The 27,527-nt window shown below is 37.8% G+C and overlaps 3 protein-coding genes across 5 annotated transcripts; all 3 read right to left on the reverse strand.

Moving 5' to 3' along the window:
- Positions 1-95: 95 nt before the first annotated feature.
- On the reverse strand, positions 96-3,391 carry cdkn2d (cyclin-dependent kinase inhibitor 2D (p19, inhibits CDK4)). Of its 2 annotated transcripts, none has more exons than XM_044114011.1 (3): positions 2,922-3,391; positions 2,406-2,563; positions 96-1,050 (listed from the first exon to the last, which is right to left on the reverse strand). In XM_044114011.1, the coding sequence occupies exons 2-3, from the start codon at positions 2,544-2,546 to the stop codon at positions 697-699; spliced, it is 495 nt and encodes a 164-aa protein (XP_043969946.1). In that variant the 5' UTR covers positions 2,547-2,563; positions 2,922-3,391; the 3' UTR covers positions 96-696. The 2 variants fall into 2 exon arrangements, with proteins under 2 accessions (XP_043969946.1, XP_043969944.1); XM_044114009.1 differs by having other exon boundaries at positions 2,406-2,566.
- Positions 3,392-3,501: 110 nt separating this feature from the next.
- ap1m2 (adaptor related protein complex 1 subunit mu 2) lies at positions 3,502-8,987 on the reverse strand. 2 transcript variants are annotated; one of them, XM_044114007.1, is made up of 12 exons: positions 8,865-8,987; positions 7,233-7,389; positions 6,977-7,044; positions 6,670-6,800; positions 6,428-6,575; positions 5,633-5,759; positions 5,402-5,544; positions 5,233-5,304; positions 4,459-4,617; positions 4,240-4,365; positions 3,856-3,931; positions 3,502-3,726 (listed from the first exon to the last, which is right to left on the reverse strand). In XM_044114007.1, exons 1-12 carry the CDS (start codon positions 8,970-8,972, stop codon positions 3,701-3,703), a joined length of 1,341 nt encoding a protein of 446 aa, XP_043969942.1. In that variant the 5' UTR covers positions 8,973-8,987; the 3' UTR covers positions 3,502-3,700. The 2 variants fall into 2 exon arrangements, with proteins under 2 accessions (XP_043969942.1, XP_043969943.1); XM_044114008.1 differs by having other exon boundaries at positions 8,628-8,866.
- Positions 8,988-14,453: 5,466 nt separating this feature from the next.
- Positions 14,454-26,530, reverse strand: ldlrb (low density lipoprotein receptor b). Its single transcript, XM_044115076.1, has 18 exons — positions 26,299-26,530; positions 21,881-22,006; positions 21,643-21,765; positions 20,407-20,781; positions 20,202-20,324; positions 19,963-20,082; positions 19,714-19,836; positions 19,424-19,552; positions 19,166-19,337; positions 18,850-19,077; positions 18,645-18,763; positions 18,415-18,554; positions 18,139-18,280; positions 17,129-17,281; positions 16,891-17,034; positions 16,501-16,575; positions 16,235-16,395; positions 14,454-16,137 (listed from the first exon to the last, which is right to left on the reverse strand). The coding sequence occupies exons 1-18, from the start codon at positions 26,369-26,371 to the stop codon at positions 16,099-16,101; spliced, it is 2,565 nt and encodes an 854-aa protein (XP_043971011.1). The 5' UTR covers positions 26,372-26,530; the 3' UTR covers positions 14,454-16,098.
- Between the last annotated feature and the right edge of the window lie 997 nt (positions 26,531-27,527).

The raw sequence follows: 27,527 nt of genomic DNA on the forward strand, positions 1-27,527 counted from the left end.
TTCTTATTCTCTATCTAAAAATAAATACACAGAAAAGTATTTTTACCAAAAGGAGAGAGTTCAAAATAGATTTAATTTAAAAAAGACAACGAGACTTAAAGTTTGTAACTTTATTTTGTGCTTTCTTCAAATATTAAAGTGAATAATCTCACTTTTGTCTTAAAAGTATTTATATAAATAACATTTCAACAAATCACATCAAATGTTGCTATTTACAAAGTCACAGGAATATTAATTCCTCTTCCAACAATAAATAAGAGTAAATTCAAAGTCCATCTAATTACGAGAAACACAACTATGCAAAGCAATCAGGGTGCACCATTTCATTTTTGTAAATTAAAAAAAACAAAAACATACATGTGTAGAAACTGTTACAATTCATACACACAATGGAAATAATGTAAAAAAAAAATCACTTAACACTGGAGGACAACTATTTACAAATGTGCACTCCCAATTAACAGGGAAAGAATGTAAATATAAGGTGCCTAAACTGCACTGTGCAAAAGGTGTCTACAGTATATAGCCACCAATCCACTGAAAGAAGCTGCCAAGACATCACGTCCCGTCACATTTTAACGCTCAGCTACCAAAAACCTAATTCATGTATTCAAGTCACCAGGTACAAAGCAAAAAAAAAAAAAAAAAAAGAAGTGAGGTTTGAGTTACGCAGAGGATTAATTTTTACTATTCTTACTAACTGTGAATGTGAGCAAAAAGTGAGTTCATCATATCCAGCTCACCCAGAGATCGGGCAACGTCTATTGCTGTTTGACCACTGACGTTGGTATGTTTCAGGTCGGACCGCGGAGCCAAGAACTCCACGACATCCCGGTGGCCTTCTCGTATGGCGATGTGGATGGGGAGGGCGCCGTTCTGGTCCTGGATGTTCACTGAAGCCCCGTGCTCCACCAGGACCTGCAGGGTCTCGAGGAACCCCGTCCGTGCTGCATCATGGACAGGCGCTATGCCGTGTTTGTCCTGGATGTTGGGCTCAGCTCCTTTTTCCAGCAACAACCTTGCTACTTTGGAGTTCCCCATCATCATCACCTGAAGAACATAATCCTTTTAAACACCTTTGTGTAAATTGGTAAGTTATACAGTCAAAGACCTCTTATTTTCTCAGCTTTATGTCAGTAAGTACCCAACTCTATTCAGTGCATTTACTATAAGTATCAACATGTCTTTTTTTACAAAATGTTTAATTTGTAAGTACATTTTCTAAATGTTTGTTCTTAATGGTTGTATCTAAAAAAAATTGCAGCATTATAAGCTTATGTTAAACTAAGCCTTTATGTATAGTCGTTCCAATATTTAAAATCTCAAGATGTTCCTCAATAACAATAATAGTTAACTCTGAACTAAAACTTTTATATTTGGAAATCCAAATACCTTAGCTGAAATATTACTACTACTACAACTTCTACTAACAATAAAGAAAAAGATCCTGAAAGCTCCACATAATTTCACTTCTATGTAAATTTGTAGACCCAATTAATACCGACATGTTTCCATTTTGTCCCTTTTTAAACCAATCAATTTCAAAACTTCAAGCAACTCATTTAATAATAATGCACTTATGTCTTTGCTCATTAGTATGTTTTAGTTGCACTTCTGAATTGTAATGAGTTACAGAAATAAACTGATAAATATGCTCAAATACAGGTGTCACATTTTATTTTCTGAAAATAATTACATTGAAATCTACGTGGTCAAACTGAATTTCCGGGCATGGCAAAAACTATTTGCTTTTGGGAGTCAAAAACATATTTTGTAATAGACTATGACTATGCCTTATATGGATGTCAAAGTGAAATGTCATGCCTTGTAATTTTCATTTGTAGCTACAGACTTTTTCAAGGTAGGAATTAAAAATGCTTGCACAGGATGTTTCAGAGCATGAGGAGTCCAGCATGTATGGAAAATATGATTTTTTTCTGGGGTATTTTGGACATAAATACAGCTTCCAGCAGTATGTGTGTACAGGCGATGCTTCGAATTCTAAGTACGTCCCTGCTACAAAGAAAAATAAACTGATATGCCCTCATTTAACTACACAGTATATAACAGACGACGTCTTTTCGTAGCCGAAAAAGTCGGATCCCAAGAACCAAAACTATAAATATGCAAAATGTTCAGTGGCAGTAATTCTGTAAATTACTGGGGATTAAATGATAAATCCAAAAGAAAAAACATGACATTGGTAATAAGCAGCCCACCCAAAATAAATGAAAAAATATAAAATGTGAAGTAGGGATTATGAAATTTCCGTTACCATTACAGGGCGGACATCGGAAACAACTCAAAAACAGCGACCAAATGAAATTGTCATTGGCTCATATTAAGAAGCTAATAGTTCTGAAACTGATTAATGATGTGTGAACATAAATAATAACGGTGTTTACCTGCAGCGCGGTCCGGCCGAACTCGTTGGGAGTATCGGGATGCACTCTGCATTCCTCCAGGATCCTCTGCACCTCATCGGCATTCCCTTTGGCAGCTGCCGCCGTCAAAGCTTTCCCCGCGTCCATCTGACTCAGGACCATTATACTCTGGGTTTCTGCTGCTGGATAAGACACGGAGCAGAGTCACATCAAAACTCAAACTGAAATATTTCATTAAGATAGAGGAATTGACCGGTTATTTCGAAAAGCCGGGATGATAATGTCGGCTACCCCTAGCTAACCTTACTACAGCATCCGGCTAACGTAACTTGTAGTTCTCCGCTGACGCCATATTACTGGGTTGTTGCGTACAGCTTCAACGCTGGGGTGTTTTAACAAAATATACGGTTAAACCGCATGGTGAAGGGAAATATTTTCCATCTCAACAGAGATAATTCATATAGACTGATGTTAATAACAAGTAGCATCCGAGCTAAAGGCTAACGGTTTATCGACCATAAAGGTTTCTGTACCTACCTTATTCAGTCCGTTGATACCAAGCGTCGTCAAGTCTCCACAACTCGTTGCTTCTAGTGCCTAGTTATTTTTAAATACAATTCAAACGAGAAAAGTTTATCAACCTTTAAAAAATACATTTGCGCGCTGAGATCCAAACTGCGGTGTCCCCCTAGTCTAAAATTTACAAACATTGGAAAGAGAATACGCTGGCCAATCACAACTCTCCCAGTAGGCGTTGTTCGTCCATATATAGAAAAATAGGAGGAGCTATAACTCTGTTACTACGCTCTCTCTGTGGCAACATCAACATCTGACCAATCAGAGCTAGAAGCGAATAAAGCGGGCGATTTGTAAACGTTGGCGTCTTCAAAGGGCAGTTCATTCAGATTTCCATCCTTTGCTTGTACTTCTGCAGGTCGGAGTGACGGAAAAAAGGCGGGTGCGCGTTTGTAATTTTGGGCGGAATTTATCGACTGTGATTACACAATGCGTGCCTGCAGGTGTGATAGAAATATCACCAGTTAAACAGCGTTTGACACATGCAAAACGAAAAAGGAAAAGCACTAAAGGCCACTCATAACAAACTGCTTTAAAGAAATATGTTTTAAATAATTTTAATGTATGAGTGCACATTACATTCTGAATAAACACATTTCATAAAAACCTCTTAAAACAAGAAAATTAACATTAAAGTAGGTGATATTTTAAAACATGTTTTCCCCCCCAGTTCTGTTAAAAGTGATCTTTTCGCTCCTTGGAAAGTCATGAAGAGTATACAATGGAACATCCCTCAGCCTTTACACATTAGTCCTCAGCTGGTAATCTGAATACGAAGAGAACAAATGTAAGACATTACATTAAAAACATTAAAAAAAATAATGACAAAATGTATGACAATGTATTTATATAGGAAGGGAATTATTTCTGATATTAGAGAGTGTTGCAACTCTACCTCCACTCTGTGTGATGTAGCGCACCCAGGGTAAAGCCTGGTACCCACTTTTTTCAATAATCTTCATATACCGAACCTAGCACAAAAGAGAGAGTGTTATAACATGCTGTGACAAGACAGCAGTGCATCATAAGAGCAGACAAACTGAATTGAGTCACAACAGCTCCTACATGATCTAACTTGACTATTAAAAAGTCTACTGAACATGCCTAGAAGCAAAAGAAAGAGCTAATTGAGTAACAGAGCAGCAGAGTAATACAAAAATCAAACTGCAAAAAAAAAGAGCAAAAGAACAAACATTTTCCATCTCCCAATTAACTTGATGCCCATGTCCACATGCTAGATTACCTCATCACAAACACAATAACCAGTGTTCAAACATACCTGAATACCAGAGACTGTGAAATAGGGGATTTCAAATTTGACTGTAATAGGTGGTTTCCCTTCTGCTTCATCTTTCTCTACACTGGGCAAGCCAAAGTGAGCTCTCATAAGAAACTCCTTTCCTCCCTGTATCGGCAGATGAACACAGAGACAAATTAATCAAAGAGACAGATAACACTGGCAGTTTTAATGTGAAGCACTCTGCAGTGAGTTCCTTACAGGGAATGATTTGATGGTCCACACCACCAGGTTCTTCTCAGGTACATATTTAGCACTGCCTGTGCTGGTTTTGAACTTTGGTGAATCAGCATCACTGGGGACCGGGACCCTCACCTCGACATTATTGGCCACAGATTGCTTTTTAAACTGTCCCTTTGCCTAAAAACAGAACAATAAAGAAAGAATCATCATTTTGTCCAAAGTGAAACTGTCTCTAGGCAAGGACAGGTTTAGCTGCAGGGTGTGTGAAGGTGCTACATCACAAGAACCCTGCATAAATGATTAATTTAATAAATTATCATTTATTATACATTTCCAACTTACAGGAAGCACACATGATAAAGAGAGAACAGATGAAAATAGGCAGATATTGTTGCAATATTTGCCAATGTCATCACCAAAATATTTTCTAATATCATGCAGCTATCATTCCTAGATCTTTTGGGATACTGGGTGTTGTCTAACCAACTGCGGCTTCACAGTAATTACCTGGAACTGAAATTCCAAGAGTTCTCTATTAGCCTCAAGGCACATGATTTCACAGAACTGAATTTAGGGGTATTAACATGCAGGAGCCTGGATAAATGCACATCACACATTTTGATTTAAAACCCTAAAACAACACATCCATTTGCATTTAGGAAAATCTTTGTGTGGATGTGTAGAAATCACATCCACACAAAGGATGTGTGTGGATCCTATAAAGTTTGTGACTGAAATGTGACATAATGTAAAAAATAAAACTAAGTAGAAGCTCAAGACTTTCCAAAATACCTTAACCATGATCTCAACTCTGCTGTGAGAAAATTTCTCAATGACTGACTCAATCCATATCAGAGGTTTCACCTGTAGGACAAAAATAGCATTTAGTGAAACAAAGTTAGAATTTTGCTATACCATATGTTTGCGTATATAGCAAAGTGGATACTGAAGTGTGTCATACATGCGTATTGATGCGATACGACATGAGTTCAGATTCTCCATCTGGAGGAATGAAGGAGATTGTCCGATCGCTTTCAAAACGTGAGAGACGGACACACTGATGAAATTTCACGTCCTCCATCACCACCGTCTTCCCCTTGTCACCTGAAAAACAACAGTCAATGCACTTCCTCAGGATGTTCGGATTTAACAGGTATATGACACATGTAGATATTGCAGGGTGCGTTCATACGTCCAGTGAGCGCAAAAAGAACGCGATCATTGAGGCCGAGGCGTAGTTCAGGCATTCCAGACAGCATGGTCTTCAGTTTAATGCTCCCCACAATGTCACTGCTCATTACGTTCCCATTGGCATTTACCTGTTAAAACAATATGGTGTGAATAAAATATTTTATTTTCGTTTGATTTATTTTGGCAGTTGCACCAACTATTTAGTAAAGTAAACTAATTCATAATGCATTTAGGGTGTAAACTGGCATGCCCATGTTTTTGAATCCTTAGGTGAAATATTATTTGCATATCAATGGCAAAGGTAGATTAGCTGATTTAAAAAATGAAGTGACGCTACACTGGAAGCATCACTTCCAGTCACTAAACTGGAAGACTCACTTCCACTTTATTTCTGCCAATTTTATTTGAAGCCAATAAATTTATTTTAATCTTCTACACAAAAAAAAAGACCCCAAAAAGCCTTAAAATATGTGGGAGTCCTGTGTAATACTAGTGTGAAAGTTTGCCTGTCATTACTGGTAAAATACAGAATCCCTCTCTCACATCTACACTAAAAATCCCTTTCAAGACAGTTTTACAATATTTTTTTCTGTTTTATTAGTTTAAGAATAACTAACTTAAATCAAAAGTTTCCCCAGGTCACTCCTCACTGACCTATTTAGGAGACCAGAGGATACAAACCAATAAATATCTGAAAAGCTTTGTTTATCTAAGACCAAAGGAATTTGGATTCAGTTAGAAAGGTTTTTAATAATTTTTTCAGTAAAGGAAAACTGCATCTCATTCTTCATCTTACCAGTACATTGATGGACTCAATGACGTCAATGAAAACCTCGTTCTTTTTGTATTTGATGCCCTCTGACCGCCAGGAAACAGCGTTGGTGACAGTGGTGGGGACCTTGCTTTTTGCCACCTCCAGCTTTGCCCCTTCCTGGGTTATGTATCTGAAAAAACAAAATCAATAGACGTCATGATACAAAATCCTTTTCTTCTAATTAATTTATGTAGGAGACCTTTGAATATGCATGAGAGTCTCACTCTTGCAGGATCTTGCTTTCGGTAGTCTGAGGGAACCCAAAGTCCATCAGCTCATCGAGCAGCTCATAAACAACAACAAAATTATCCTGAATGCTCTCTTCTTCCAGCTCTTTGAAGTATTCTGTGAACACCTGTGGAAATCACACAACACATAAATGCAATGTCTGGAAGAATGTGAAGAACCACATTTGGACATCATGTCTGAAAACTGTTTGTTCGCCAACTTTACCAACTTTCCAAAAGAAAACTGTATTTTTTCAAACAACTTATGTGAGTTTTAATAAAACACTGCATACGTCTCACTTACCTCAACTATTTTGTAAAGAAATGAGTAAACGAGTGAGGCGTTTGAGTTCTTATTGGTGGTGGCCACAACTGCAAAAAGTGCAAGTCAAGGATTATGCTAAAATCGCACAGTTGCCTGTTGAAGTTGGGAATGTTCAAGACATATGCTTCCATATTTAAGTAGAATTTGTACTGGTCTCCCAAAGTTAAAATGTATAATGTACCACCTCAGCCAAGTATGCTTTAAATTATGTGTACTACAATCCGGGCAAGGATACGGTAAAGATTGCTGTGCTTGATCCACATGAAGTGAACATTGCCATGGGACAACACAGGACTGAGAAGTCCTTCCTCTTCATGCTGCATGAGTAAAGGCATGAAGTGGTCAATCTCTGCCATGTCCACATCACCTTTGTAGTTACGACAAATCATCACCTGAGCAGAAGAAACAGAGAAACAAAGTTTGGACACAAGTGGGCTACTATTTTTTAACAAAAATACTTAAGAGTTAACTCATCTGTTTTTTTTTTTTTTTTTTCAGATTTCAGATTTACAAAACTATTAAATTCCCAAGAAGTTTGATGTATCTTTCTGTTGAATTATTGAAACTGATTATATTACTGAATACATTGTAAGAAAGAATGCATTGATTTGTACTTCATGGAATAACAATGTGCTAAATTGTAAAATAGAATGAAAAAAAAATACCAATTTTACAAAGTCCTAAATTTGACGAGCTGCTTGATGTCAAACAGCTGGCTGACAACAAACCAGCTGTTTGACATCAACAAACATTTAGTAGATTTTTTAGTAGATTGAAAAAATCTACTAAATAAATAGTAGATTTTTTCAATCTACTAATGAAAAAAATAGTAGATTTTTTTATACTAATTAATTTCTCAGTATCTAAGTTTTACCTCTGTTTTGATGCACTGCATCTTGCTGCACTTTATGTTCAAGTTATTTACTAATCTAAGTCTCTTTCGTTTATTGAAGCATGAAAAGTAACTGAGTTGGTCAAGATTAAAAGACCTGAGTATATACCTAAAAACTGCAAAATGTAAATAAATAAATAAAAAAATGAAGAAAGAAAGAAAAGAAAGACCTACAATTCCACGAAATTAAACATGGATCTCAGAAAATGGCACTATTACTTTGAACAATGGGCCAGCACGCTGCAGGGTACAGTTTCAAATATGAGCAAAGCTAATACTCATCATAAAACTGTCTCAGCTAAATTTATCAGATCAAATGTTATATACATTATATTTTCAGCAAACAAGACAAAGAACATTAAGTCGTTCTGTTATTGAGAGGCGTGTGTCATGTTACATGTCCCGTGTGACAGAGGACAGACGTCAAAACAATTAAAAAACAAAACAAAAACAACAAAAAACCGTGCTCCTAATGCACCTCCAGTTGCTGAGGGGTAACAGGTGCTGCACGTTAGGTTTTTAACTCAATCCGGAAGTAGCGAGAAGCGGCCTCTAAATAGGTCTGTCGCAAGATTTTCATTAATTTTTAACGACGCCATTAATGTTTTACAGTAAAACCTACAACAAAACAGGAGTAATGTTAAGGTAAGCTTTTTAAATTCATACTGAAAACACGGATCTACAGTAGAAACGACCATTGAATGTGACCCATTTTATCAGTCCCAACAGTTATCTTACCTTCCCTTTCAAATCCAACACAAATATTGCGGAGGCAGACATTCTACTTGGTACACGAATTCAACAAAAGATATCAACAAACTTAGAGTAAAGTTCAGTTCGGCTCTTCAGACTTCAGTTTCACCATAAAAAAAACAGAGAAAAGCATCAGTCCAGTGGGATCACAGATTCCACCTTGGCTTTTTCCTTAAGCTAACGTGACGTGGTCTCGCGCAGGTGAAACATTAACCACCTCACCTGAGCGGAGGACAACTGGCAGAGGTGCTTGTACTGCTCGTCAAAACCACTAGAGGGCAGCACTGGCACACATGTTACACTGGAGGACAACGTTGCAGCTGACTTCATGATACCTGACCCAGGTAAATGTGTTTGTCTTAGAATATGGCGCTGCATTCACGAACTTAAAGATGCAACAATGAAAACCTTCAAAAACTTCTTAACCGGTTGTTTTTACGGTTTTGTTTTTATCTTATGCTGCTATGTTGTTTAAAGCAAGTTCATAAATATCCATTATATTACTTGGAAATAGCTGTAACGCACACTATGGCGTATTTACTGTTCAGTGTCGTCAGGAGCTCATAGTGTTTATATATATAGTGATTTGTGAAAGGTACTCATATATATATATATTACATTTTTTACATTTCAACCACAAACGTGAATGTATGTTATTGGACCTTTATGTGACAGACAAAGTACATGTGCAAAGCATTTGCTTGCTATGTCCCCTACTGGACATAATTAAATAAAATTCATTGCAGCTAAATCTCATCACCCAGTTTACAGAGACCATCCAAAATCCTAAAGCCCAAGAGAAACAGACAGATAAATACCTGATAAATACCTGTCTGTTCAAAGTTCAAAGAAGAATCAGGTTTTAAAACAATATAACAAGAATAAATATCATAGAGCACTGTTGAATCCTTTGAAAATGGAAAGAGTGTCACAAAACATCAAACTGAAAAATATGAAGTTAGACATCCCATTTACTGTTTGCCACAAATAACATTGGCGATGTAGTGAACATGTGAAAGAAGGCTTAGATTAAATGACGTTCACTGAATGTTTGGGTTTTCACGCAAAAGGTTGTGTGTGCTCAACGCAACACTGTACAACACTCTCAGCACACCATCCCCATAGTGAAACACAGAATATCATTCTGTGGAGATGCTTTTCTTTAGCAGGAACTGGGAATGTAGTGTTAGAGGATGCAAATGATTTGAGACATTGGATCATCATCAAGCAGAACAACAAGTCAATTCAAACTCCAGTCTTTACAATAATGCTCATGTTCACATACCTTTTAAAATAAATTTTTAATAAGTAGTATGTGTGTTTACGCCAGAATTACTGTAATGTAATATTATCTATTCAAGGTTGTTGTGCAAATTATGTCCCTACGGTAGCTTTTTCTGTGATATAAACAATAAACCTCAAAATAATAAGAAATGTGAAAAAAACATCTTTGTGCAACAGTTTTTCAAAAGTACATTACACTCAGCCACAATGAGATATACAACTGTACGAATAGCTGTAGCACAAAAACTGTCTTCAAAGTTTATTTTATTGCATTGGTAGATACAGACAAAGTTATCTATCTGGCCCAATTTAACATTTTATGAGAGTCTGACCTATGGGCTTTGCCTAAAACCTAAAGAAACATTTTCTACCCATATGATTGGGTTCTTCTTAGACCATAAACCTCTGTTATTCTTTCTGTGTTTATTATACCCAGATCCTGGCCGCTGCTTGTAATCACTGTTGTGTAGAAGAGCAATTACCATGAAATTACACATTCGGACAGGTTTACAATATGTGTGTCTCAAAAAAGACAGTATGGTCCAGATGGAGTGCAGAGTCTTCCTGTGTCCCACTCCTTTGGTCCATAACAGTGAGGCTCCTCTTATCTGACCACTCTTTATCTAATGAGTCATACTTTTATCTGGGCTGTAATTGACACACTATAATGTTGTTCTTGCACTGGATACAACCGATAGTATATTAGTCTAAAAACAAACTGTGTGGCTTGATTATTGGCTTCATCTCAAAAATGTAAATACTCACTAAATGATAGGGTGTTTTCCTTCACTGAAAAGTCAGTTTACAAATTTCATAGACAAGTTTAAACAAGCAAGATAATTTTCTTTGTTAGTTAGAAGTCCAATGACCTACACTCTGCAACTCACAGTATTTCTTGATCAAGTAAAAATCCTTGAAATGGGCATTTGTGAGTATCTGTCTCTGATTTGATTAGGCTTTGAATGGTTCCCTAATACAAATGTTTCTAACAGTTTCGTATTGGCACAAAGAGGTTCTTATCCATTAAGTAAGATTCGAACCAGTCAGGCGTTGTTCCAGAAAGTTCGTTTTTCAGTCGCTCCTGTAACATGCTATCATCAACAATGTTGAATGCTGAATGTGGAGATTCTTCTTAGCATCTCTGCAAAGACTTTAACAAAAGTTAAAGTCTTTTAACTTTTGTTAAAGTTAAAATTATAATGTTGTAGGCGCAAGTGTGAAAGGAAGAAATTATGTCCAAGGATTTCTATGTGAGTGAAAAAGATTTCAAAGAAATAAAACATGTCTCTCCCGAAGCAATAACATATTGTTTTGGGAGTATTTCCCATGAAGCTTCTCACGAGCTTTGTGTCCTTCACGGAAAAAATAGCCTCAACTTTTAGTTCACAGAGTATTAAATTGAGCAGTTTTTATTTTTCTTTTGACAAAACCTATCAGTTGCACATGCTGTTCTCTTGCAGCAGTCACCCACCTGCTGAGGCCTCAGGCTGTCCTGATAAGTCCAAACATGGGATCATTGTTACATCTCATCAGGGCCTTTTGTTATATATTTGGATGCTTAACAATGGAGTATCGGTCCTCCATCATTCATTCTGTCTCCTCCTGCTGTTAATTTTTGAGGACACTCCCCTTTGTCTACGAATCAGTGGTGTGAGATACGGCTCCTCCCTGCTTTCGCCACCTGACCAATGAGAAACCCAATAATACTGTATGTAAATAATCAGGAGAGGATGCAGATTACAGCCTCCAGGAAACGGGTGTCATTTGTCACCTCAGACTCCCTGGTAGCTTTCTTAATCCTCCTGGGTGCTGCCATTGATGGGCAAGTCAGCTTTACATCTCCGATTCTACTTTAATTTTTAATGAAATACCTATTAACAAAACACAAGGTGAGTAAAACTGTGAAATATATTCAAACATAATCAGATGCGATGGGCGTGGAGTTTTTCATGCAGAAATGTTGAACCAGTTCTGGACAGACAGCATTCCATAGTTTTCCAGATAGCTCAACATGTCCCCAAACAAAGCCTGTCCTTGACGACAAACCCAAGACGCAACCACATTTTTCATCAATCTCTTTTGTTTAAACACTGCTGTCAACTTTGTAGGTGAAAAGCTCTTGTCATTTGAATGTCACAACCAGTAATGACTCATGTATTAACGGCGTCTTCAAGAAACCACTACTTCCATCTCTATCCTCCGCATAGAAACCTACCGTAGAATCGTTATTTTTTGTGTTTTTATTATTTAAGTAAAGATTTCACAAATTCTAATAAAAAACAAATTTTCACCAAATTCAGTCCAGCCATATATATATTACATTGGTCTCATGGTCTTTGTTCAGGGTATTAATCCTATTATTTTAGGGACTGAACTAGAGATGATTATATGTCATTTAGATTAATTTCAAATAGGAAGTGAGTTGGGCAACCAATTGAAATCTTTGGATCAGATGCCAGCTGCAGCATCATTATTCAGTCAAGGTAAAGGTGTTATGTTCGTATTGGGCTGATACTGGGCATAACGCAGCAGGACACCCACCTACAAGAATATCCATCCATCCATCCGTCCATCATCTTACACGCTTATCCCTAGACCCACAACGATTTGACGCAAGTAAGTTTTGTAAAATAAGTTTTACAAAATTTGCTTCAACATACAGCTAGCATGACCCTTCTTTATCCCCAGAGTGCTGCCTGCTTTTCAGACCAGGCATTGAACTTTTCTTTTTGATATAGCTTACAATTAAAAACAGAGGGAGTATACAGCCCAATCCGGGAGAGGAGGAGGAATACAGTCCTTGACTCTGACTCTCTCAAGCCTCATTAGGTTATCTAGTTATGCTATTAGAGATAGCATAAATATTTCTGTAGATAGTTACAGACTACTGCTTGGAGGACAGGTTGTCAACTTTTTATCACACTCATGCTTTCTTCTTCTACTACTCTTCAATTTTCTGTTATTTCAGTTGTTAACTTCAAACGTTTATGTCTAACTTAATGCACAATTTGACAACTAAGATCAATTGGAATGTATGTGTGACTGGATTGAAATATAATTTTTTGTAAAGTGTCTTGAGATGACATATGTATATGTAAATTGCTTGTGCTACCCTACGAAAGAAATGCATCCTGGGTAGTGAGCCACATTGCCCACAAACTGCCACAGGGCAAAAAACAGCAGATGAACTAAAGTAACTTAATGCAGCATCAATGTCCCTCCTCTGCATTCTCCTTTGCATCTCTAATAAGGTGAACTTTGAATTAAAAAATTTAATCAAAGTATATTTTGTAACAGAATGACTTCTAGCACAAAAATACTTTACCTTCAAACCAGAAGGGAACAATAATTTAAATCCCTTTTTGTAATTATTCCTACTTAGTAGTTATCCAAAGTCCTCAAATATCTTTATTAATGTAAATAAACTGATTTTAAACTATTTTCTTCTTCAGCTACTGCTTTCAGGTCATTTAGAACATTGCTGTTACTGTTAACCACCATCAGACGTTAATTATGCAGGAGGTTTACTGAATTAGGGAGCAGGTTTCTCCTGAAGCCGACACATTTCTGACTTCTCTGACAAAACTGCTGCTTTATAGTTAAATCCTTTAAGGTGGTGTATCTAAAAAGACAACAGGCAACTTAAAAGTTGTCTAAAAACTTATAGCATTTAGGGATCAACAATTGACATGCCAGAACATTTTAAATATTAATCAGATGAACTTTACCGTGATCTATAAACGTTTGTCATTGTGATTCACAGAATAATTATGCAAAAGATAACCACATTAACTTAGAAATTACTCACTAGACACAAAATTAACTTTGTAAAGTGATTGTGCAAACATTCCTTTCTCTGTGTGCTCCAACCTTGTGAAATGTTAGAGTAACCTTGTGAAATGTTAGAGTAACCTTGTGTTACTGACAACAGATTATGTTTTTTTTTTTAAACAATAATTTTAATCATGGGATTTCCTTTTCCCCTAAATGGATGTACTTAGACAAAGTTTTATTACATTTTTCAGTGTAAGACTTTACACTACTGACAGCAGCTGAAACTATTATTTGACCTGATGGTATTTGTTTATTTTGGCCAGAGAGAATAAAAATCCCCTTCCTGTGATAGCAGTACTGCTGCTTGAAATACAGGTGGAAAAAATTCAGATTTGAAAGTGAAACCAACCTACCAGTTCATGTTAAGGGGATTTTGCAAATGGGAACATAATGGCAACGATTCCAGGCAACCCAAGTTTAAGCTTTTTGCAGACTTCTGATAAGCTTAATGTTAAAATAATTAGCTTTGCCTGGGAAGGATGCCCCATTCCTGTCTGTTAATCAGCTACTCCTATTGACTAAACTCATAGACTGATACTGTTAGGACAAACTTAACATACCTCACAATCTGAATGCCTGGAATGACAAAGCAGATAGGAGAGACTCTCCGATCTGTAATCGGAGAGTCTCCTATTACAGATAAATCTCAGTCATTTTACACAGTTCTAAATGAACTAAGAAAACAGACTGATAAACATTCAAACTTGTTTATTTCAGACAAAATTATCTCCTCAAACAAAAGTGAACAAGGTGAAGAGAACAAACAAGCTATCAGCTGTGCATCAGCCTCACAAACTTCAACATGTATATAATGCACAGAAAGAAAACATCATGTCTTTTGAAAAATATTGTATGCTGCATTTGAGGCTCCCTGGTTCCAGACTTAGGAAGTCGGAATTCTGCAACCAGCTCTGAATTTGAGATTTCACATGAGTGCTTGTGCATGTAAAATATACTAAAAGCTTCATAAATAACTTTTTCTTTAGTGTTCCAGAGCACAGAATGCAGTTATTTAAAACAAATTAAATCAGTACATGCATCTGCTTGCCGACTTCAACGGCAAGCAGATGGTGTACTCATTCCCAGATCAGAGTAGTGATAATTTCCAGGGGACTCAAATGCAGCATGAATCCCACGATACAATCAGGCCATCACAGTAACAGAACACAGGAAGCACAATAAATAATCTGAGTCATGAGAGAGACCACATGCAGGGAAAAGAGGAACAGAAGGTCTCTCCATTCTTGCTATGACACCATAAACAGTTGCTCTCTGGTGCAAAGTAAAGCAGTAACCCTGGTGCACTGTCTTTTATGCAAAACCAAACCATTCAAAGCCTTCCCTGAAATCAGTTAAATTATAGCTGCACAGTGTTCAGGTCAGACTTCACCATTTAGAGATATTCATTACAGCCACCTGGGAACAATTTAAAACGAACCATAAATAAATAAAACAACTAATCACGTACTTCTTTGTTCTATTTACAAATATGAGCAAGTTGACATCTTACAAAAATATTTACAACTACTTACAATGTTGCAAAAGGTAGTCAGCTACAATTACTTATTAACAACAAAAAAGAAAGTTTTCTTCACTTTGGTTGATGTCAAAATGACTCAGCAGCTTCTGCATTTCAAAATGTAAACCACCTATGGCTCCAAACAGCCGCAGCGTATTTGGTGTTTGGACAAAACAAAGACAGCAGCAATGTTAAAATGTTGCAGATGAATATTACAGATTACAACAAAAGGTTGTTTGACATGGGAGCCAAATAAAATGCACAACCCTGGTTTCCAAGTGAGAAAAGGCCACGGTGTGGAAGGCAGAGGGATCAGTAAGGCTTCAGATACATTTCTTCCAACTACTGGAGTGTCATTACAAGGCACACATGAACTGGTAAGACTTTACAGTTAAGGACTTTAGAGTCGGACATGCATTGCAGTGAAAACATTTGTTATGTAATAAATACAATAAATGCAAAATGTAAGTTTCAGTAGGCTTGATTGACGTGACGTAATTTTTTTTACATTTTTGACGTGATTTTTGTTACCAAGTGCGTTCAAGCAGCATCAAAAGAGTCAAAGGTCCCAGATTAGCATCATCTTCTGTTATTGCGCTGCTCTTTTACTTAGAAAAAAAAAAAAGAGTGCCTGCTTGTACCCATGCTTCCGTTTGCCATGCTAGAGATAAGAGAAGCTCTTTTGCAGGCTTGTAAGGCACAGTGCTCAGGTCGAAAACAAACAACAAAAGGAGGTCACCGGAAAAAGGGGAGGGCTTGTGAAGAAGCAGGTCTTGTTTCCTCAGAGGAAAAAAAGATCTTCAGCTAAAATTCTTCAGATCATGCAATCTCCATGTCGTCCATGCTCACAATTTGCCTCTGCAAGAAACAAAAATGTAAAGGATTATTTAGATTTGCTTGTAAAGTTTCAAAGCCATGTGAAGGAAGCCGTTAAGGGAGAACAACTCCGGGCTACCTCAGGATAGACGAAGCCGTCGGAACCATTCCTGCAGATGTGCACCTCGTCCTCTGTGGTTTTCTGGTACACGGGATTGGCAAAGTGGATGGTGTTGGTGTTCTTCCTGTGCCAGTTTCTCCAAAACAACACTGCTCCACACACCAGTGCTGCTATGATTCCTGAAGGAGAAAGGAGGAAAGTACATCCATGTCACATCACAAAAAAAAGACTGCCAGGATCAAATGTTTAAGTTTAATGTGGAATGGATAAAAGGTGGAATGTACCGAGTGGTAGAAAAATGTAGAGAGCAACAGGATGAGATGCAGGAGCTTCCTCAGGCATCACAGCTTTTTGAAAGCCTAAAGAAGAAAGTAAGAATACAGTTCTTTTCTTAACATATAGCTTTTATAGCTGTTTTTCCTCTTTTATTACAAATTTAAAACAGTATGTAATATGTCAAAAATAATTTAAAGAATGAGTAGTTTATTATTTCCTTTACTGTCAAAAAGAAAATTATTTCTTTCCACCTGATAGAACACAAGTTTGGGAAAAAAAGGAAAAAATCTAAGAATTTAACAAATGTGTGTTGACCAAGATAAACTAATTAAAAATCGTTTTTGCAAGTTTTGGTAACAAATCATGCATTTCTTGTTTATCCTCACACTTTCCTTTACCTTGAGGAGTGCCAGCAGGTTTAGGCTGGACAGATGAGCTAGTTGTGGGTATCTTAGCAGCTTTAGTGGTGCCACGTGTGGCTGGTTTACTGGTGGTTGTCTTGGACAACGTTTTTGGTGGGTCAGTCCTGGCAGGAGGTGCAGCTGAGTACACATGAGACATTAAAGAATAAAAGTTACTCTCAGCACAGGAAGATAGATTGAAAGGCTTTTGAATATTTGTGCAGAGGAAACATACCTCCCACACATTTCTTCATATCAGGGGCCAGGACCATGTTGTCTGGACAGGCACAGGTGTATTTCGGAGAGCTCTCGTCAAGCAGAGGAGCAGGAAGGCACAGGTGCTCACAACCTCCATTTATGCTGTTACCCACTCTGCACCAGTTTATGCCTAAAGGAAAGCATTGTAAAGACATCAATTTGGGGTATATTTCAGAGATGAACTTATCAGAGATTTGGGGCCGACGTCTCACTTCCTGTGTTTGAGATGATTTGAAACTACAAATCCAGATCTTTCATGAAGAATTATATTTAAAGGAGCAGCAAGGACATCACATTGTGTGTGTGAGCACTTGCACTAAGGCAAGATTCTACTATTTATTTTAAAATAAATGATGACATAGTTCACATGGATAGCTGTTATTAATATTGTTTAACAATTAGCTCAATTAGGATTGCTGATATGCATTTCCTAGAAAATGTTAATTCTAACCTTAATGCTTGGATTTAAATCCAGAATGTTTAATGGCAGACGGAGGTTGGAAGCTCAAAAGGATAAAGGATGACTTTTGGTGTAGAGTTCAACTTTCCTGTCGCTTATTAAAATTAGCTCAGAATCCAATTACCTATTTAACAGTTCAACAAAACATCCCTGAGGGCTATGAATACATATGGGGCGAATGCTTCCTTTTCCTGATAAATTGGGCAAGAAACAACCAAATCAAAATTAAGAAAGAGCAAAGGGAGTAAATGATCTCCATCTGCCAAAGTCTCGGCTTTTGTATTAACAGCCTTAGTGAACTTCGCTCTGTTGAAAATAACTTAAGTTTAATGGTTGTTGCAGCGCTTCCTGTTGTGCTATTTTTGAACACCTTACTTAAAATAGCTACATTTTAGTTTCCCTTCCATAGTAATAAGAGGGTTAATGGTAACAATTAGGTTTGGTATGGTTGGAAGAAAAAAAAAATTGAATTTCTCTTTGTCGCTAATGTTTTATGTTTGCATGTAAATGTTGACATGAATGCTTACTGATTGGCTGCTTCAGGTTGTGGTAAAGAACAAGGGCCTCTGGATTTTGCAGGTCAGTCGCCAACTCGTTGATGTCATTTCCTGTCAGACGGTTAGCACTGGAAACTGTGCCACGGAAGGACTCTGTCCAAAAAACTTTCTCCTGTTTTAGAAGAAATAAAACATTTAGTCATTTGTTATAAATGACAAACAATCCTTATTATTGTGAAACTGACTACATTCATCAATGTTCAGTAAGCTGTGGTGTAATTGAGGAAAACAGGTGTCTTCACTAACCTCGAAGACAGTCAGTGAGAAGGGATGATGGACGTTTTCTTCACCAGATATGATCGTGTGTCTGGTCCCTCCGTTAACATCAACACTGAAGATAGCATGCAGCTTGGCATCCACCCAGTATAGACGCTGGTTTACCATATCTGTTTACAGAGAAAGGGACAAATGTGGCTCATTAGACAGGGAAATGACATGCTTTGTTTCAACTCCGATTTCCACAGAGCTCTGTTTACCAAGGGTGATGCCATTGGGCCATTCAATGTTATCTGTCACCAAGGCAACACGACCGACTCCGTTGAGTCCACACTTCTCAATCTTAGCCTCCTCTCCCCAGTCAGTCCAGTACATAAAGCTGAAGAGAACACAGAAAAAATGGAATTAGCAAAATGAGCTTGAATATTTAAAAGAACCAAATCATTGAAAGAATGTTTTTCTCACTTATTTTCTGGGTCAATTGTGATGGCTCTAGGCCTCCCAAGTTTCTCATTGATGAGGGTCTTCCTTTTGTTGCCTTCTGTAGTTGCCACAGAGATGCTCTTCAAGGTGCTGTCAGTCCAGTAGATGTTGCCATGGATCCAATCCACCACAAGGCCTTCTGGGGCTTCAATCCCATTTTCAATCACAACATTGTGGTTAGCAGAGTTGCTGGCCATGTCTATGTTTGAGCTGTGGGGAAGGAGACAACGGCATGGAGAGATAATCAATTTAAAATGTGTGAGACAAATGCAAAAAAATTAACATCTGTCAGGCTTACCTAAAGATTTTCTTCTGAGAGAGGTCCGACCAGAAGATCTTCTTGTTTGGAATGTCCAGATCCAGAGCCACGGCATTTTTCAGCTCTGGGATCAGCCTGGTATACTCACTGCGGTCCACTGTGAGCTCCCTGACCTCGTGCTTGGTGGTGAAGAACAGAGTGGCAATTGTCCCTGCAGAAAACACAAGAGAGTCGGATTTAGCTTTCAGGCAGGGTTATTGAGAGAGAAGGTATTGTTGAGGAGCACAATCTGGCTACCTGATTCAGCCTTGCATGTTTTGCTCACTGGATCAATTTGATAGCCGTCGTTGCAGTCACACTTATAGCTTCCAGGCAGGTTGATGCAGATCTGACTGCAGGTGTCTGGCACCTCACATTCGTCAATGTCTGCAGATGGATGAACACAGGTTCAAGAGATTAGCATACTGAGGACAACTCATACACTAAAGAGGATCTCTGTCGTTTCTCAGTTTAATCTATGACTCCGTCACAGTTTGGAGATTGGTGGCTTTTTACACACTGGACTTTAAAAAACACACTTTTTGTACCTTCACAGGTTTGATTGTCACTCTTCAGTCTGTATCCTGCAGGGCAGGAGCAGTTGTAGCCAATCTTCAGGTCATTGCATTGATGAGAACAACTGTTATTTCCTGTTGAACACTCGTTTTTGCCTGCGGACACAAATAAATATAAAACATGTCAGGTATTTCCTCATGCCAGCTGGGTGGTAACACTGCTGTATTGCCAGTTTGCCTATATTAAAACTGTAGAGGATGTTTAGCCAGAAGGTAGCTTACCACACTTAAGAGATTCGTCTGACTGATCGTTGCAGTCTCTGTTTGAGTCACATACTTTGTCCATGCTGATGCACTCCCCACTGCCACACTTGAAGTTGGTTGGACCTTCACACACATTATCTGTGGAAACAAAACATGAACTTGAGAGACTGCAGAGAAAACACCTTAGGACAGGAGAACCTTTACTTCTGTATGCAACCATGATGCCTCATAAAAGTACTCTTGAAGGAGAGGCCCACCTGTTTGACAGCCCACTTCATCACTGTTGTCCCCACAGTCGTTCGCGGAGTTACACTTCAGGGTTTCACTGATACAGACACCGTTGCCACACTGGAATTGACCATCATGACAACTAGGCTGACCTGAAAAATTGTGCAAACTCCTTAAAAAATTGGACAACAATGGTAAGAGGGATAAAGTCAAACTCCACGAGGGTCGACTTACTGCAGTTGAATTCATCTGACTGGTCTGAGCAGTCGGGAGTTCCATCACACCTCCATGCCCCATGAATACATTCCCCGTTTGAGCACTCAAAATCATGGGCGCCACATTGCGATGGCTTCTTCGTCTGCTTCCCCTCGCAGTTCTCCGGCCACTCGTCAGACCCGTCCAGACAGTCCCTGTCTCCGTCACATTTCCACAGCAATGACACGCAAATTGAATTGTTGCACTGGAAGGACCGAGGGTGGCAGGTGGGCTTGGGACAGTCCACCTCGTCTGAGCCATCAGAGCAGTCCTTGTCTTTGTCACAAACATAAGCCTTGGATATACACTGACCATTGGTGCACCTAAACTCATCGGTCTTGCATTCTTTTATAGCTGTGTTGAAGGAAGGGGAAGGAGAATAAGTTAATGTGATGACATGCTCAGAATTTCAAACAGTTGATAGTTTGTGTTATAGGTAGACATTAGAATTACAGTGAATGTATGTACACATTTCTTTATGGTAAACCTACACTTAGAAAACACCCTTCACCTACAGCCAGAGCAACAATTTAAGCACATTAGTTAATCTTTAAAAATTACATTTTATTTCAAGTGAAAATAGGAATAATCATATGCAGCTTTAAGCATTGCTTAAGTGTTACAATAGATACTCTCATAAACAGAAAGTAAGGTACAAGTTGCAAAAAACTTCAGCTATAAGTTTGAATTTTTTTTCCTAACATTTACTTCATAATGCTGATAAAACACACTCAAATTAAAGGTTGTATTTTTCTTATATGTATTGTAGGGTTATATTTCTATGGTAAGTTGAATATATTTTATGGCTTTTTGCAAATCTTATAACTTAGGGTAGCCAGAGATTGTAGATTGGACTGTATATGTTTCTAACAGCAATTCAGTTTATAGATATTAGGGTTTTTTTTAAGGGTTTTGTGCAACTAGAGGTTTTTATTTATCAGTAGCTGGACAGGAAGAAAGGCAGAAACAGAAGAGGAAGACATGCAGCTACAATGAGGACAGCAGCCTCTGATATGTAATAAATATGTCTTAATGGATAATGTACTTCCCTCAATTTGAATTACACTTTTGTTATTATTATAATTATTACAAAAATAAAAATATAATTATTTGTAATTATTACATTATTGCCCTGTTATTGATTGGGCTGCTTTTTGTTGGATGAATTTCCAGTAACCGACCAGATAAAAGAGTCTTTACTGGTTGGATACTTACTGCAGTTTCTCTCATCAGCCCCGTTGTCACAGTCAGCTTTGCCATCACAATGCCAGCTCTTTGGTATGCAGTGGTTCAAAGGCGCTCCACAGTTGAACTGGGACTCCATGCATGATTTTTCCGCTGAGGAGGGAATCAAGAATAAAGGTTGAAATTTCTGTATGTAGACACACATAATGCATCTTTTCTATTCATTTAGATCAAATAAAAATACTCATGACAAGAAAAACTAGCATACAGCAGACAGCTGTTAGTTCGTCACTCCCATCGCCACAGTCGTCGGAGCCATCACAGAGCCACCGGCGGGTGACGCATCTCCCGTTTCCACACTTAAACTGAGTGGAGCTGCATGTGAAGGCTGCATCTGCAGATGACAAGCGATGGTAATATCACACCAGGACAACGTAACACACCACTTTTACAGACTATGTGGATGTTATCAGCAATTCTAGCTCAGCTTGCATCTCCTGGATAAAAGGTTCTTGCAGCACTGTAAGCTGCGTGTGTCAACACAACTCATATCCTCTTAGAGTTAATGTTTGACCAAAATTGTGCACAATGAGACCAGTTCCAATCGAAGGTCTCTGGAGTTCAGATAAGAAACAGTGTGAAAACCACACCTTTTATTAATTGCTTAACCCAGAGGAGTTTACAAAATGACGTTAACATCTGACTCATGGTTAGGCAAGATATGGAGTAACATTAACTCTTTGAAGACATCAACATCCAAATATAAAATATTTTAAATAATTCCTCTGTTAACTATTATCTAAAAGGACAACCCATAATTATAAGGTTCTTTATACTCAGAAGTCTAAATTTTCCAATTTAAAGTTTGAAAAAATTAAGAGAACGGTCTCAAAGTCCCAATTCTGAGAGAGGAAGTCAAAGGTTTCTCACCAACCCCAACTTCAACATCCAAAATGGCTGCCCGTCTTGTGAAACTTTGAAATAGCTGCTGAAAAACCCAACTAATGATTGGTGTTATTAAGTCTTTCACTCATAAATATATAACTTCCTTCTGAGAAAATTATTTGTTAGCTTATATTGGTAGTACTAAGTAGTTCTCAAAGCTCATCAATTAGCAGATCCCACTGGTCTCTCATTTTTGGACCATAACTTAGTAAATTTGCATTTGATGTCAGTCCTAGATGCAGGTTCTGCAAATTTCTAAGAATTAAATATAAGATATTTTGAGATATTTTTAATTTGTGATTAGCAGACCAAGTCATTTCATAAAGTCTTTGTTGTTTCCTTCAATTTTTACACTCAGATTATCTTATGGATTGATTTTCTCCACTCTCACAACTGGGCAGATATCAGGACACTTTTCATTAAAGGGACCACCAGGTTGGAGATCTTCTCTTGCCAGAGATTCCTTGTGGATTTCTAATGAAACAAGCATCATTTTGTTCCTTAAACTATTTATCTTATTGCCTTTATGGCATTCAGAAAATATTACTTTAATTTTTTTTATATTTAAATTGCAAGTGATTAATGAAAATATTTATTCTAGTCCACTATATACTTGTACCAAGTAAACCCCTAACTTTATCACCAGTATGGAAGCAGAGTTAATTTTTAACAAGTATATGGTAGCAGTAGACTGACTAAGTGGGTTAAACTTTAAAAGCTAATGCCACCACACTGAAAGTGTTTTATTTCCAGCTCAAAGGCTTTATCAGTAGCTGGTTACAGCAGCAGCCAAAGCATCAGAAGAGCACAGGTGAAACAGACAGGGGCCTCTCTCATCATCCTCTATCACTGTTTGCACTGCCTTTTTTCGTCCTCAGTCCCCTGGAGGCTGGGCCTATTGTCAGACTGTCCCTTTTAAGACAATATAGTAGGAGGAGTTGAACCATCACACCACCAGTTGCTGATTGGCCCCAGGATGGCATTCCTCACAACAACATGCGACTCTACAGAAAGCAGGTAGTCTGTCCAACTGCCAGCATCAGAGAGTGATGAAAGAAAAACCATGAGACTGGTTAGACAGCTTCCTACAAGAAATGATTTCACAATGTCTTAATGCTTCAAATGGGAGGAATCTGATGTAATAACATTTACGAGAATGTTGCATTCCTCTGATTACTTATTTCAGGAGCCAGTAAAACACACACACTAATGTGCACACATGGCAGGGAAGCCAGGAAGATTGCATAATGAGAAAGATTCTAACATAAACTCCTTCTGTTCAAAAAAGTAAAATGGTTTCCACTCTCTTTACCTTTTTAGGAATCAACTTTATAGTATACCAGAAAAAACTGAACTACAAGTGAGTCACATTTGACAACACATCCCAGCTTCAGAATCCTGACCTCATTTCTGAGGTTAGGAGGAAATAGAAACCACTCCAGACTGTGCTTCAGTTTTCCACTGTTAATCATCCCATCAACCATGGTTAACTCTTTCTAATTCAAAAGTTCCCAAAGAGAAGTTTAGTCATTAAATTGTAGTCAATTGCCATTTCTGACAGTGACATAATGCATGTTGTTTTCACACTTCCACATTTAAAGCATGGTACAGTAGTAGTCAAACTGCCTGAAACAGTCCACAAACAACAAATGCCTACAAGCTGGCTGGCCCATTTGCACAATGAAAAAACTCCAATCAAAAGCTGGACTTGGAATCACAAACCACAGGTAGGATGCTGCAAAGAAAGTACTTAATTTGCTTCTGTGCTTACTTTTACAACTACCACACCTCACTACATGCCATGTACGGAGGCATTTCCGCAAAAAGCCACTACAATCAACCTTGAGCTCAAAAAGCACTTAAGGTGAGACCTGTTTGACAACAGAAACCGACAGAGTGGTTTGACAAGTTGTTGGGACGTTATGGCTCAACAATGCTCCCTTGTGAGAGCATAAAGCAGTCCTGTTATTTAGTGGTAAATGCTTGGAATATGTGCACAGTGAGAACCTACACAAAGAGGTGCTTTTATGTGGTCAAAAATGCACTCAGCAGTTAATAAACAACCAACAGGTGCATGCATCACGTTGGGTAAGTAATTAAGATGAGCTTTTATTGATGAGAGTTTACACAAGTCACTGGGAGACGAGTTACTGATCCTGTTAGATGGGATGAAGCCAAGCTGCTGACTAGTTCTGGATCAAATATGGATCCACCCAGGTCTGAGTTAACTTAATGGATCAGGGCTGGGTTATGGGTTTCACGCACCTTAATTCTGGGTTTTTGAAAAAGAAGTTACAAGATTACAAGGTTGATACATGTTTGGTCTGATGCATTTATTGAATAAAAAAATATAAGCAGATTTTCTCTATGTATTCTTCCAGTCACCAGTCAGAGCCCATTAAGGAAAAATTAGTAACTTTGGCTCCCTGGATGGTTAGCTGTAGGCAACTAACATTATGGTCAACAGAATAACAATTAACCTGGATTAACAATTCATCTGGTTCATATGTGGATGAAAGTAAAGTTACTTTGGTCTCAGCCTGGAAAAGAGTGACTTATTTTAGAAGCACCATAAACAGAAAGTGACGCTACATTAAATAAACCAAAGCCAGGTTTATTTCTACAAAAACCCTCACACAGAGAGAGAGAGAGAGAGACAGAGACAGAGAGAGAGAGCAAGCATGCATCTGGAAAATCTGATGACTGGAAATAAGGGCAGCAAAACAGAAAAAAATAGATTTGGGAAAATTCTTTGAAGAGAGCAGATATTTGTGGGTGGATATCTACATAAGCTGGTTAAATGAATCAACTGCACACAGTTAAGGACCGTTCTCTCCTTTCACATAGTTTACCATTGATTTTATAAACCTTTAGCTAATCATAGGCAACATGCCCTTTAAGCATTATATAACAGATTCAGGATCCTGGAAGGTTGTTTTACTTTTTCCTTTGTATTTTTAATGATTGGCAAATCTTAGTTTTTTTTTTTTTAAAGTGGAAAATGTTAGTAATGTAAAAGTTAAATCACCTAATCATCAACTGCATCTTATTTCTGTACATATAGTAACAATTTCTAGTATCAAATACAGATATTTTTTGACTATCTGTAAACAATAATCTGTATTCTGTATTTAAAACTATCTGTACTATTTCACATACATACTGTTATTTTTGCAGTGTTATTCTAACAAGACATCCCCTCCTGAATTAAAGGAAAATCACGCATTAGAAGCTGCATGTTGTGAAAGCCGATGTCACATGAAATTGACGAAAAGGTTTGTGCAGCTAAAGCGGGGTGCACACTTCTCTAGCGACTTCCTTCCTTGACAATCGTCGAAAAGTGTGCCCCGCCCCCCAGGAGAGAAAACATCCAAAACCGTGAACCTGATTGGATGCAACGTGAATTGGACGGCAGAAGCAGCCAATCACAGCGCTGTGCGTACGTTTCATTCAAACGCAAACCTCATCGAGGTTATTTTCGCATAACTTTATCATCCAGGTTTTCTACAGGAAATCCATCACAGTAAGAACTAAAAGTTGAAGTAAATTTCAGTTAGCAATTTCAAGACGAGAAAAAAAGTGTTAATTTAATTACATCGTTTTCATTTGAAACAACCGGAATTAAACCGCATTTTATTGGCATTATAAAGGGGTTATTTAAACAGCATCGTCATGACTCACTACAACAACTCGCACTCATTTAGACCGTCATCTTCTTTTATTTTGGATAAAATGTCTTACCTGTCTGAGCCAGACAATGAATCAGCATCAACAGACACCAACATGTAGACAGTCCCTTCCACACCCCGGTCATTTCCTGTCTTTATTTGTCCCTCAACAGAATGGAAAGTCAGTTTAGACAGCGCAGGTTGGAGATGGAGACGAGATCCGAGGTGGGTTCTTCCGGTCCAAAAGTCTGGGTCAAAGAGTGGACAGCTGTGGTTCTGTACCGGTAAAATGCTTTGTGGTCAGTGTCGCATCTCAGCAGGTTTTAAGTAGCTGACAGGCGGGCGGAGCTTATAACAGTGGTGTGATGTTAAAATTTAGGCGTGATGGGACAATGGGAGGAGCCACAATGTTGCTGTATCACCATCTCTTGTCATCATGCTTGTTTTCCCCTCTAAAATCTGTTTAGTGTCTTCAGGATGTGTGTGTGTCTTTATACTTAAATTAGTGCCGTATTAGTGCAGTTGTGCAATATATATATTATGAGACATATTGGTTCAGTCAAAACGTTGAAAAAAATATAGAAAAAATAAGATTAACAATAATTATAATGTACAGTACAAGCTTTTAAAATAAGAAATGCTGTGCAGTTGTTAGAATGAAAATATTCTCACATGCAAAAGAGGCACAACTGAATAGGATGACGTTTTAAATGTACACATTGTGGACGTGACGTGAGCATTAAAAAGACAACAAATTATTTACAATACAGGATATCAGTGCACTACGAAAAATTGATGCATAATAACAGCATAAATTATGTTTATAGATGTGTAAAAACAGTGTGAAGGACTGGTATTAGTGATGGTTTTGGAGATTCAGGAGATTTCTCTAGGAATGAGATTTATAGATCCATTTAATTTCCAATCCTCCTTACAGCAGGAAGATGGTAAAATAAATATGGCTCCTCTTCCAGCCTAGTTTGTCACAGATCTGACTGTAGATATGAACACATTTAGCTGAATAGATATTTTTTTATTGCTTTTTCCTGACTTATGAAGATAAACTCACAAAGACCTGGGTTTCATGTTGTTTTCTTGTTCTTTTCTATTTTGAAACATGCCTAAGAAAATATAGTCAATGTTACATTTATGACTCAAAAAACAGGAAGTCATGGATCAGTGTCAATAAAAGCCAGAATATCTAAGCTAATGAACACAATTATCTTTAAAAAAAAAATTTAACTGAAAATGAATTATTTTATTTTTTAATCAACACCAGGCCTAAATGTTTAAAGTGCTGTA

Source organism: Gambusia affinis, linkage group LG04 (genome assembly GCF_019740435.1).
Source record: "Gambusia affinis linkage group LG04, SWU_Gaff_1.0, whole genome shotgun sequence".
Classification (NCBI taxonomy): domain Eukaryota; kingdom Metazoa; phylum Chordata; class Actinopteri; order Cyprinodontiformes; family Poeciliidae; genus Gambusia; species Gambusia affinis.

What these genes read in the sequence shown, in the direction of transcription:
- ap1m2 (XM_044114007.1), bottom strand. Translation starts at nt 8,972, where the DNA reads ATGAAGTCAGCTGCAACGTTGTCCTCCAGTGTAACATGTGTGCCAGTG. An exon ending in GCCAGTTGTCCTCCGCTCAG is followed by an intron (nt 7,390 to 8,864) that starts GTGAGGTGGTTA and finishes TCTTCTGCTCAG; the next exon opens with GTGATGATTTGTCGTAACTA. An exon ending in GAGTTGAGATCATGGTTAAG is followed by an intron (nt 4,618 to 5,232) that starts GTATTTTGGAAA and finishes TTCTGTTTTTAG; the next exon opens with GCAAAGGGACAGTTTAAAAA.
- cdkn2d (XM_044114011.1), bottom strand. Translation starts at nt 2,546, where the DNA reads ATGGTCCTGAGTCAGATGGACGCGGGGAAAGCTTTGACGGCGGCAGCT. An exon ending in TCGGCCGGACCGCGCTGCAG is followed by an intron (nt 1,051 to 2,405) that starts GTAAACACCGTT and finishes TATGTTCTTCAG; the next exon opens with GTGATGATGATGGGGAACTC.
- ldlrb (XM_044115076.1), bottom strand. Translation starts at nt 26,371, where the DNA reads ATGACCGGGGTGTGGAAGGGACTGTCTACATGTTGGTGTCTGTTGATG. An exon ending in TGAAGTGGGCTGTCAAACAG is followed by an intron (nt 20,083 to 20,201) that starts GTGGGCCTCTCC and finishes TTGTTTCCACAG; the next exon opens with ATAATGTGTGTGAAGGTCCA. An exon ending in TGACAATCAAACCTGTGAAG is followed by an intron (nt 19,553 to 19,713) that starts GTACAAAAAGTG and finishes ATCCATCTGCAG; the next exon opens with ACATTGACGAATGTGAGGTG.